General features: G+C 43.0%; 1 protein-coding gene across 5 annotated transcripts in view; it reads right to left on the bottom strand.

Moving 5' to 3' along the window:
• SPART (spartin) overlaps positions 1–12,505 on the bottom strand; it is an 80,761-nt gene that overhangs the window by 45,770 nt on the left and 22,486 nt on the right. For all 5 annotated transcript variants that reach the window (XM_054720370.1, XM_054720374.1, XM_054720372.1 and 2 more), the window contains exons 2-3: positions 8,945–9,756; positions 3,048–3,245 (exon numbers count right to left, since the gene is read on the bottom strand). In XM_054720370.1, coding sequence (XP_054576345.1) covers positions 3,048–3,245; positions 8,945–9,754 — 1,008 coding nt within the window. In that variant the 5' untranslated portion in view covers positions 9,755–9,756. The remainder of the gene's footprint in view (positions 1–3,047; positions 3,246–8,944; positions 9,757–12,505) is intronic.

The following is a 12,505-nucleotide window of genomic DNA, read 5'->3' as shown; positions in this document are numbered from 1 at the left end:
CATAATTAAAATGGCATAAAGACAGAGAATCCTAAAAGCAAGAGGAGAAAAGCCATACAAAGGAGCTCCTATAAGTCACTATCAGCTGATTCTCAATAGACATTCTGCAGGCTAGAGGGATTGGCATAAAATATTCAAAGTGATGAAAAGCAAGGACCTACAACCAAGACTCCTCCACCCAGCAAGGCTATCATTTAGAATCAAAAGAGAGATAAAGAGTTTCCCAGACAAGAAAAAGCTGAAGAAGTTTACCATCACCAAACCAGTATTATAAGAAATGTTAAAAAGTCTTCTTTAAGAAGAAAAAATTTAGCCCTAGCTAGTTTGGCTCAGTGGATAGAGCATCAGCCTGCAGACTGAAGGGTCCTGGGTTTGATTCCAGTCAAGGGCACATGGGACACCCTTGTTGAACCGGGTTGCAGGCTCAATCCCCAGTGGGGGGTGTGCAGAAGGCAGCCAATCAATGATTCTCTTTCATCATTGATGTTTCTATCTCTCTTTCCCTCTCCCTTACTCTCTGAAAATCAATAAAAATATATTTTAAAAAAGAAAAAATTTAAAATATGAGTAAGAAGATATCACAAAGAAAAAAATTCTCATTGACAAAGGCAAACACATTATAAAAGCAGTGGATCAACTAAAATAAAGGCAAATGTAGGAAGATCATATGTAATTATAACAGTAAATTAAGGGACATATACAAGCACATAGACACACAAAAGACGTAAAAAATAATGACGAAAATATAAACATGGAGGGGCTGAATAAAAATGATAGTGATTATAAAATGTGTTTGAATTTAAGTGCCCTTCAACTTAAAATTGCTATAAACATAGCTTGGTATATATGAAGGACATGGTAACCACAAACCAAAAATCTCCAAGAGATATACAAGAAATAAAGAGAAAAAAATCCAAGCATAACACTATAGAAATCCAAGCATAACACTATCATCAACATACAAGAGAAGAGAGCAAGAGAATAAGCAAGGAATAGAGAAGAACTACAAAAACAATCAAATGGCAATAACTACATACCTACCAATAATTACTGTAAATATAAATGGATTACATGCTCCAACCAAAAGATGAATGGATAGTGAAGAGGTGGTTCATATATACAATGGAATATTATTGTAACATAAAAATGAAATCTTACCATTTGTGACAACATGCATGTAGAGGTTATTATGCTAAGTGAAGTAAGTCAAACTGATAAAGACAAATACCATATCATTTCACTTACATGGAGGATCTAAAAAACAAAATAATCGAACAAACAAAAACAGAAACAATTTCGAAAAACAATAATTTTTTCCCTGATATTTATAAAGGATTTCAGAGTTACAGAGGGCAATTACTCAGCCAGTGGTTTGTATTTTTTGGTCAAATCTCACTCAAGGTTGTATTTTTTGATGTCTTTTTTTTCTTTGTCAATCCTCACCCAAGGTTATTTTTTCCATTGATTTTTAGAGAGAGTGGGAAGGAGGGAGAGAGACAGAAAGAGAAACATTGATGTGAGAGAGACATATATTGGTTGCCTCCTGCATGTGCCCCAACTGGGGCTGGGGATTGAGCCTGCAACCGAGGTATATGCCCTTGACCAGAATCAAATCCACAACCCTTCAGTCTGCAGGCCAATACTCTAACCAATGAGCCTAACCAGGTAGGGCCAGCCAGTGATTTTGACAGGAGGGAGGTAGGCTGTCATCGATGAAGGTCTGCTCATTCTTTGTCAGGCAACCTTTTGTGACCCCACACCTGGGTTGATGCCCTCTGAATTCTCATTACCCAGATGCATAACTTTATCTTGCACTTAGTAGATTGTTTTAGGATTATCATTTCACATACATGCACCTTTGGCTGAATTGAAAGCATCTTAAGCAATAGGTATGACCACAAGCTGACTGAGTTCTACATCCTAGGTACCCAGCATAGGGCCTACAACATAGTGGACAATTAATACATGTTTGATAAATGAATGAATGGATAATAGATATAGACTCTAAAATCTTGATTAATTGCTGCAACACAGTAGGATGTAAAATTCAGTGTGTGGCTTCATGTCACCTTGTGATATGAGATGCAAGCCAAGCCAAGTGAATTGTAAGATCATGGTTTGCCTTTATAAATGGCCTCTCAGCCAACCTCACATACAGGAGGTCTCTCAGCAATCTTTCAGCATGAGTTCATACACCATCACTGAACCAATGGGTCACCTTCAAGTCTTTGTTTGAACATTACCTTCTCCATGAGGCCCCTCTTCTGATCACCCTATTTACAGTTGCACCTGCCCCACCTACACCAGAACTCCTTTGTTTCCTGTTACTCTACTCTCCATTTTTTTCCATAGCTCTTTAACTCATTCTAATGTATTATATACTAACTAGAGACCCGGTGCACGAAACTCATGCACGGGGAGGTGGGGAGAGGGTGTCCCTCTCCAATCTGGGACCCCTCAGAGGATGTCCAACTGCCAGTTTAGGGGATCAGGCCTAAACTGGCAGTCGGACATCTCTCTCACAATCCAGGACCGCTGGCTCCTAACCACTCGCCTGCCTTACTGCCTGATTGCCCCTAACCGCTTCTGCCTGCCAGCCTGATTGCCCCCTAACCGCTCCCCTGCTGGCGTGATTGATGCCTAACTACTCCCCTGACAGCCTGATCACCCACAACTGCCCTCCCCTGCTGGCCTGATTGCCCATAACTGCCCTCCCCTGCCAGCCTGATTGCCCACAACTGCCCTCCCCTGCCGTGACCTGCCTCCTCCATGCCACGCAGAGCCGCGAGACCCCCAGGCCTCACTGCGCGGAGCGGCCACCGGGCCCCACCTCCGCTATGCACATGGCCATCTTGTGACGGCCATCTTGTGATGACGTGAGGGCGTGACGCCACCTAGGCTATTATTAGTATAGATTTACTTGTGTGTTCACAAATACAAGTTTGGAATTTACTGTAAATAGTGACTAAGATTGTGAACTCTAGAGTAAAATTGCCTACGCTTATGTTAAAGTAGATTTTCATCCTGAAGACAACCATATAAGTTACCTGGAGCCGAAGGTCAGACATTTGTCTTAACAGATCTTCAAAGAGTTCTCTATCATCTTCTGGTAATTCAGAAGACAAGACGACCCCCACAAAGCATCCTGACGCTTGTAACATTGTATCAGGAAACATGTAGGCTCCTACAGTACATTTAAGAACTGGAGATCTATCCGGAACTAGAGGGTACAACCAGTCACAAACCTGAAAGGATTAGTTAAAAAAAAAAAAAAAATCAATGAACAGAACTAGGTTTTCACCAAGGTTTTAAAATTGTTATACCAGAAAACAAACATTTCAAAGTTTGAAATGCATCTTTATAGAACCATCAGCATCAACAAGTCCCCAACAAAAATTAGCCATTTATTAGTCTGATCTTCTGGCAAACTATTCACAAGAACTATACTAAAAATGTTACTGCTCCACTCTTTAAACAATCTTAAAACTGGTGGTTTTAAATAGCCCACTATTAACCAATCATGAGTCTAACTTTAAATACATAATGGTCAAAGTAAATTAATGTTTTCTTTATCATGTAAATTAGACATTCCTTTGTAGAAATAAATAAAATCAAACTGTTTTCAAGTACTCTACATGTACTTACTGATTTACTCCTCACACCAATTCCATTAAGTTGGTTAGTATTGGTTAATTAGAAGTAATTATTTTAATTAGAAACTCAGCATTCTAAGAGAACCTAAGATGACAGAGACTAAACAAAACACTTGAGTTATGTTTATTGGATTTACTACTGGGAACCATGAGAAAGAAGATACCTACTAAAGAGGGCTCCTGGTGGCTAACTAGGCTCAAATTAAAAAAAAAAAACAAAAAGAAAAAGAAAAACACAGCCAAGCAGCCATTTTTGTACAGGCCTCTCATGCAAACTGCAATTCAGGGAGAAGCCTGCACCAAGCAGCCTGCCTCTTGCACTAAACTGCCTGCCTGCACTGTGTTCCTGGCATAGTCTGACAGGTCTTATAAAGGAGTTCCTGGAATTCTATTTCAACCAGTAGGACTGAGGCTTTCCCCATCCAACAGGAGCTGCGCAGCTACAGCCCTTCAATTTCCTTACCAACCAATCAGAGTGGCTCCATTCTGACCAAGCAGGACAGTGTCCAACCGAACTTAAAGGATTTGGAATCATCATTTGCTTGAGTACAAACCAATCCCTGACCAGAGGCAGGAACTTTGATCTATATAAGGCAGCTACCCTCTGGCTCTAGGAATGCTTTGTTTTCCACCAAAGACTAAAAGGTGGAGCAGACCAGCAGAGGGCAGAGCAGAGCTGTCTAGCTTGAGAGGGGCCTGGCTCCAGGCCACCTAATAGCATTGCTGTTTACACAGCCCTTGCTGTGTCAAAACTGAGCTACTTGAACTGAATAAAATTTCCTTCTTTACTGCATCCCAAACTGGGGATTCCTGTTGGCCAACAATGTTCATTTGACACTATCTATTGTGAAGTAAAATTAAAATGACACAAAGCTGCCCTGCAAAGTCATATGGGAGGTCAGATTGTCAGTACACTGATATTTGAGACTTAAGCTCAAGAGATCTAAATTCAGAAGAGACTAGTTTAATTTGGAATAACCAAATTTATTCATTTCCATTGAGATACATTATTTGAGTGACCAGAATATAACTGTGCCCCTTACTCAGGACATGGCTCTAACATTAAAAAACTTGCTAGAGCAATCTATTATGTGTGATGAACATAAGTCAAAGAGCACAAAAGATTTCATATAAACAGATAGAAAATTCTAGCACACTACCACCATTTCTGACCAACAGAACATAAACAAACAGGGATCAGAGTACTCAGATCCTACTCTTTCCTGGAAAGTGCTTAATAAACATGTTCAAAATCTTTTTCTTTTTTTTAAATACACTGAGTGGCCAGATTATTATGATCTCTGAACGCATAATAATCTGGCCACCCAGTGTATGTCCTATATAATAAAAGGCTAATATGCAAACTGTCCCCTCGACCAGGAGTTCGACCAGCAGGCAGGCCGGCCAACCGCCCATGTCCCCTCCCCCTGGCCAGGCTGGCCAGACCTCACCCATGCACGAATTCATGCACCGGGCCTCTAATATATATATATGTTAGTGACCCAGTGCACGAAATTCATGCACAGAGGTGGGGGTTCCCTCAGCCCAGGTGCCCCCTCTCACAAGATATTTACTCTCGAACTGGTTTGGCTCAGTGGATAGACCATGGGCCTGCAGACTGAAGGGTCCCAGATTTGATTCCTGTTAAGGGCATGTACCTTGGTTGGAGGCAAATCCCCAGTGGGAAGTGTGCAGGAGGCAGCTGATCGATGTTTCTCTCTCATTGATGTTTGCGACTGTCTATCCCTCTCCCCTCTTCTCTGTAAAAAAATCAATAAAATATATTTAAAAAAAATAAAAAGGTGTTTCCTCTGTAGCTCATGCGGCAGAGGATCCTGAGCTAGGGGGGTGTCCCCGCCACGGGGGGGTGGGGGGGGGGAGAGAGACACACGCTCCTGAGGCCGGCAGCCAGCCCCACGTCTTGGGTCTTGGGTGCCAGGCTGGGGGGGGTTTGTGGAGACCCTGGGCCATGCGGAAGCAGCCGCCGGGGTCTCCGCACACCCCCGAGGTCAGCAGCCAGCCCCACTTAGTGGGCGCTGGGCTGGGGGCATGCGGGGACCCCTGGGCCTCGTGCAGCAGCGGCTGCCGGGGTCTCCACACACCCCAGAGGCCAGCAGCCAGCCCCCCATAGTGGGCGCTGAGCTGGGGGGCGTGGACCCGAACCGCTGCTTGGGGCTGGCGCATGCGCAAGCGGCTGGGGGCGGGAACATCCCCGTCTCCGCACACACACCCCCCCAGCCTGAGGCCGGCAGCCAGCCCCACATCGTGGGTGCCAGGCTGGAGGGCATGTGGGAACACCTGGGCCGCACATGCCGGGGTCTCCACACGAGGATGCAGGGCTGGGGGTGTGGACCCGAACCACAGCTTGGTGCCGGCGCACGCCCAAGTGGCTGTGCCCATAGGCCTGGAGTGGCCGGGGAGGAGGCGTTCTGGGATCCCTGCCGCTCAGGGCCTAAGCACAGGCCTACAGGCTAGGAGTGGCCTGGGTTCCGAGGATGTTCCCGGGACCCAGGTGGCTCGGCACCTGCGTATGCAAATTAACTGCCATCTTTGTTGTGTTAATTTCATATTCACTCCTGATTGGATGGTGAGCGTAGCAGAGGTAAGGTCAATTTACATGTTTCCTTTTATTATATAGGATGTATACACTGAGTGGCCAGATTATTATACATTCAGAGATCATAATAACCTGGCCACTCAGTGTATGTTTTTATTGATTTCAGAGAGAGGAAGAGAGAGGGAGAGAAACATCAATGATGATAGAGAATCAATGATTGGCTGCCTCCTGCATGCCCCCTATTGGGGATCAAGCTTGCAAACTGGGCATGTGCCCTGACCAGGAATTCAACGGTGACTGCCTGTTTTATGGGTTGATGCTCAAGCACTGAGCCACACCAGCTGGGAAAATTCTTTTTCTTTTAAGGAATCTCTGTTTTTCTCCTAGTTGTCTCAAAGTCACTATCCATCTTTTATAAAAGTCAAACTTCAGGCAAGTTACAATAAAACTGATTTTTCCAAAGTATCTATACTAATTAAAGAGAAATATGTAAACTGACCGTCACTTCGCAACACCCACCAGCCTATCAGGAGTGAGTATGCAAATTAGCGGGACAAAGATGGCGGCAACCACGGAGCCAACCAGAGCGAGCAGGAGGCTTGGGTCGCTCCTGGCAATGGAGGAAGCCAAGCTTCCTGCCCGCCTGGGCCGGCCACCGAAGGAGGGGCCTGTAGGCAGTGGCCACAGAGACAGCCTGGGTGTATGGGGGGCTTGGGTCGCCGTCACCCGGGCCGGCCACCAAGGGAGGGGCCTGAAAACGGCCCTCAGCCCCTCACCCAGGCTGGCCATGCTACCATCAGAGTGAGGGTCCCTGCTGGGGGCCTGGCCAGCCTGAAAATGGCCCTCAGCCCCATACCCAAGCTGGCCACGCCCCCATGGGGTGAGAGTCCCTGCTGGGGGGCATGGCCAGCCTGCAAACAGCCATCAGCCCCTCATCCAGGCTGGCTACACACCCTCTAGTGGGGATCCTTACCGCATGGGGGTGTGGCTAGCCTGCAAACTGCCCCAGCCCTTCACCCAGGCCGGCACCGTCCCCAGTGGGCATGGCCAGCCTACAAACCACCACAGGCCCCTTGCCTAGGCCGCCACGTCCCCCAAGGAAACCCCTACCCTGATCTGGAACACCCTTCAGGGCAAACCAGCTGGCCCCCACCCGTGCACCAGCCCTCTATCTATACTAATAAAAGGGTAATATGCTAATTAGACTGGGAGACCTTCCAGGAGACCTTCCAGACGTTCTTCTGGACAAAGTCATGGTGGTGGGGCTGAGGTAGAGGCAGTTAGGGACCAAGAGAGGAGGGCAGCTGTGGGTGATCAGGGCGGTGGGGGGGCCATTGGGGGTTAGCAGGTTGGCAGGGGGGCAGTTGAGGGTAAGCAGGCCAGTGGGGAGGGCAGGTGGGGGCGAGCAGGCCGGCGGGGGGGGTCAGTTGGTGGCAAGCAGACTGGCAAGCAGAGTGGTTAGGGGCAACCAGGCAGGCAGGCAGGTAAACGGTTAGGAGCCAGCAGTCCCAGATTGTGAGAGGGATGTCCCTCGAGGGGTCCCAGATTGGAGAGGGTGCGGGCCAGGCTAAGGGACACCGCCCCCGTACACGAATTTCGTGCACCAGGCCACTAGTGATATATAACCATCTATGGTATATGAAACGACTTCAAGTAATACACAAATTATTTAAATTTGAGTTATTATGCATCTTAATATGTATTAGGAAAAAATACATCTTTCCCTCAATTTCATAGTTCTTATTGTTTAGGACAAAATTAACAAATAAGACATCCAAATAAAATATTAAAATAATAGCAGAGATGTGGATTTGAGCAATAAAACAGTAAAGATTATACTTAAATGACTAAAGTTTGAAAGTTTGGGAACGGTTTCTTACTATGTCATGATTCCTCTAATATAAACTACATTCTCATCACCTTGATTAAACTTGAGCATTCCCAAATCTTCTCAAATAAAACGTTACAGACATTTCTCAGGGTAAATTATTATGGATTGATGAGCCCTAACAACAATAGCACCAGTCTTTGCTCTTGGGCCAAGAGTATCCTGGTAAATTTATCTGCTTGGAATGTTAGAATTATATCCTAAATTATTATCAGTCTCTTCTTCTAGATCAGGTTTCTCAACCTTGGCATGACTGATGTTTTGGGTTGGATAATTTTTTTTATTGATGGAAGATGCTCTGTTTAAATGTGTAGTAGTACTCCTAGCCTCTCCCTATTACATGTCAGTAGCAGTAACATACTCCCCCTTTCCAGTTGTGACAATGAAAATTATTTATAGACATTGTCAGAATATCCCAGGGAAGGGGGAGCGGAGATCACCCCTGGTTAAGATCCACTGTTCTAGACAATGGGTGGGGGTTTAGTCCAGCTCAGCCCCTCAGCTGGAGCTTGGTCTCATTAGTGAAAATTTACTATTATACATCCACATGTTATATAAATTCCTTTTGAAATTAAAGTTATTAGGTTTCTTCTTCAGATAAAGAATTAAAAATTTAATACCTGTCATTACAAATTTAATACTAAAATAAAACTTGGTTAAAATAAAAAAAGAAAAAGAAAGGCTATCATTCAAAGCTCAAAATTTTCATAAATATATTTAAAAGGAACTAGAACTTATAATGATCTTTTTGCACTTATTGTCTTAGACACATTATAAATATTAACAAACAAAAATAATGTACTTTACACATATTTCAAATTATGTTTACATTCTTCTTTGGCTTACCTGAAGAAACCCTGGAGGACGGTTTAGAACTGTATCAAGAGAATTATCCAAGAATCTCACAATTCGAAGATATCCAGGATATGAAGGTGCACTAACCTCCCCTGCAGGATTTACAAAAAAAATCTGTACTCCATTTGGTATCAAAATCAACTCATCTGCATCTAGCCCTAAAGTCTCAAGAGGAGGTGGCTGAGAATGATTTCTGTAGAAGTCTTCTCCAACTGATGAAAATTCCCCCGATTCTGTCCCATATGATACCGTGTAGTGACCCTCAGCAGCCTGAGGAGTATAAGCAGGAGGTGCTTCTGCTGGAGGACTTTGAGATGGTAAGGATAGAGAACTAGACGCAGGAACTGACCCTGTACTGGGAGCTGAAGTGTTTCCATTTACCTCAGTGGGCTGAGGAGGTGAACTAAAGGACTGAGGCACCAGTGCCTTTTCAGATATGTCTTTCGGTGGAAATTCTGGATATAACTTGGGCACCTCCTGAAGATCATTCCGTAGAGAAGTGGCAAGACCCTTCTCTAGAATTTCCAACCTGGTACGTACATTCTGTAGTGTTTCTTTCATTTTCTGTTGCATCTGCCTAGCAGATTCCCACCCAGGACCTGTGTGCTCAGGGTCTGTTGATGAAATGCTGATTCCTCTGAGCAGGTGTCCTATTCCTTGCTTATAGTAGTTCTTTGCTTCTTCCTTCTGACCTAATTCATCTGTATTCAGTCCTTTATTAACAAATAAAAAGGCTTTTTTGTATGCTTCCTTGATGATCTTAATTTCAGCAGGTTCTCCATTTTGTGCCTCTTGCTCCATTTCTGCAAAACAGGAAATTATCTTTATTTATCTTTGGTACTTGTTTACTTACTTATACTGAATTTCTCCTACCTGAACATACACCGAGTGGCCAGATTATTATGATCTCTAAACGCATAATAACCTGGCCCCTCAGTGTATATCCTATATAATAAAAGGCTCATTAGTGAAAATTTACTATTATACATCCATATGTTATATAAATTCCTTTTGAAATTAAAGTTATTAGGTTTCTTCTTCAGATAAAGAATTAAAAATTTAATACCTGTCATTACAAATTTAATACTAAAATAAAACTTGGTTAAAATAAAAAAAGAAAAAGAAAGGCTATCATTCAAAGCTCAAAATTTTCATAAATATATTTAAAAGGAACTAGAACTTATAATGATCTTTTTGCACTTATTGTCTTAGACACATTATGCAAACTGTCCCCTCGACCAGGAGTTTGACCAGCAGGCAGGCCAGCCAACCACCTATGTCCCCTCCCCCTAGCCAGGCTGGCTGGACCCCACCCATGCACGAATTCATGCACCAGGCCTCTAGTACATATACACTGAGTCGTCAGGTTATTATGCGTTCAGAGATCATAATAATCTGGCCACTCAGTGTATTTCAAGAGGACAGGAGCTTTGCTGTCTTGTTCACTATTGTATTCCCTAAGCCTACTAGTAGATCTGACATAGAGAAAATACTCAATATGTGTTTAATGGATAAATAAAAAATGCTCTTGGTCCTAAACATCATTTTAATTAAAAACAGAAAAGAATAAGGCAGACTAAAATTACTGAATAATTTTCTTGTTCCAGTTTCTTAGAAGACATAAAAATTTCCTATCTCATATCTTTAATATTGGAACCAAAGAGCATCATTCTAAAATTCATTATAATATAAATACAGACTATGCCCAGCTAATTAAAAATGAAGTTGAATAATACATTGGAGATTACAAAAATGAGAAAAAAATACCTGGATGAAGCTTGAAAGTTACCTCACTTCCATTTAAAGGTGGCAGGTTACTCACATGCAGTTAAACCCTGCTATCTCCCAAAAGTCCATTAAAATCACTCTAACGAGATTATTAAAAAGGCATAACCATTCTTTTTAATGAGAAAAAGGAATGAATAGGTACTTCATAAAAGAACATATTTAAATGGCATGTGAAAAGGTAATTCAACATATTATTCCTTCAGAGAAATTAAACTAAAATCCACAGCAGTATGACTACACACGTATAAGATGGCTAAGTTGAAAAGACTGACTAATGTTAAAGAAGACAGCAACTGAAGTCTCATACTTTGCTGATGTAAGTAAAAAATAGTGCAGACACTTTGGAAAACTAGCAATTTCTATTAAAACTAAATATTTATTCTACAATCCTGCAATTCCCCCTCATCAGTATATAACCAAAATAAATGAATAAATACACACATGTACAATGATATTCATAGCAGCTTTATTCACAAAAGCCAAAAACTTGAAACAACTCAAATGTCCACTCACAGGAGAAGGGATAAAAAGTGGTATATTTATATAATGCAGGAACTAAAAAATAAACCAACAAATCTCACCAATTCTTGGAGCAAAAGAAGCCAGATAAAAAAGATTTCATATTGAGACGACATAATACATGAATGATTCTGTAAAGTTGAAAAGTAGGCAAAACTAGTATATGGTGATAGAAATAAAAATAGTGCTTACAGGTGGTAGATACAGATTTGGAAAGAACAGAGAGGACCTTATTATATATGGAAATGTTCTTTATCTTGATCTGATAGATGATTGCATATATAAAAAATCATTAGGCTATAAATTTATAATCAGTGTACGACATGTATTTATGTTATTCCATAATTTAAAAAAAATCCTATGGAATAAAAGGCCAGCGACCATAACGTTGTAACGACTGGAACAACCGATCGACTAGTCACTATGAGGTGCATTGACCACCTCTTGGTCCACACCCCCGCCTCAGCCCATAGGCTCTGATTGCTGGATGGCCAATGGGGAACCACAGGGAACCGGAGTGGGTGGCGGTGGGACAGGACTGGGGACTGGCCAGTGGGCAGGCAGAACACCGACCTCTTGGTCCTCCCCAGACCTGCAGGCTCAGATCGATCACCCGGCCAATGAGGAACTGGGGTGGGTGGAGGTGGCGGGGCGGGACTGGGGACTGGCGAGTGGGTGGAAGATGGCCCTGATAGCAGGCTAGGCCGAGAGACCCTACCTGCGCACGAGTTCGTGCACTGGGCCTCTAGTAGGTAAATAAAGACATAAATCATAAGGACAAAGAAAGATAAACTGGAAAAAACACACACACAAGTGGTAATTCACAAAACAGACCAAAGAAAGCTAAAGTCTCAGCTGTCAGTGAGGAAATCAGAGTAGCCCCTTTTACAGCACATGACAGAACCCCTCAAAGGCATAGGAAGTAATGATACTTAATCTTCCTCTGGATGAGGGAGTAGAGATAGAGCTGAGGAAAAAGGACTGACTAAAAGCTAATTTACACATTAAGACCCTTAGATCTCTCCTAACACCAAGCATCCAGGACACTATTTCCCTCCATCCCTGAAAGAAGATTGAACTTTAACTCAAGAATCCTATATAATAATCCTACCTAATAAAAGGGTAATATGCAAACTGACCGCACCTTCACTATGTCCAAGCCACGCCCACCAGCACAAGCCACGCCCACCAGCCAATCAGGGCGAGTATGCAAATAAACCCAACCAAGATGGCTAGAGCCACAGA

The sequence above is a fragment of the Eptesicus fuscus genome, chromosome 8, assembly GCF_027574615.1.
Source record: "Eptesicus fuscus isolate TK198812 chromosome 8, DD_ASM_mEF_20220401, whole genome shotgun sequence".
Taxonomy (NCBI): domain Eukaryota; kingdom Metazoa; phylum Chordata; class Mammalia; order Chiroptera; family Vespertilionidae; genus Eptesicus; species Eptesicus fuscus.
This window is presented reverse-complemented; position numbering and strand designations above follow the sequence as displayed.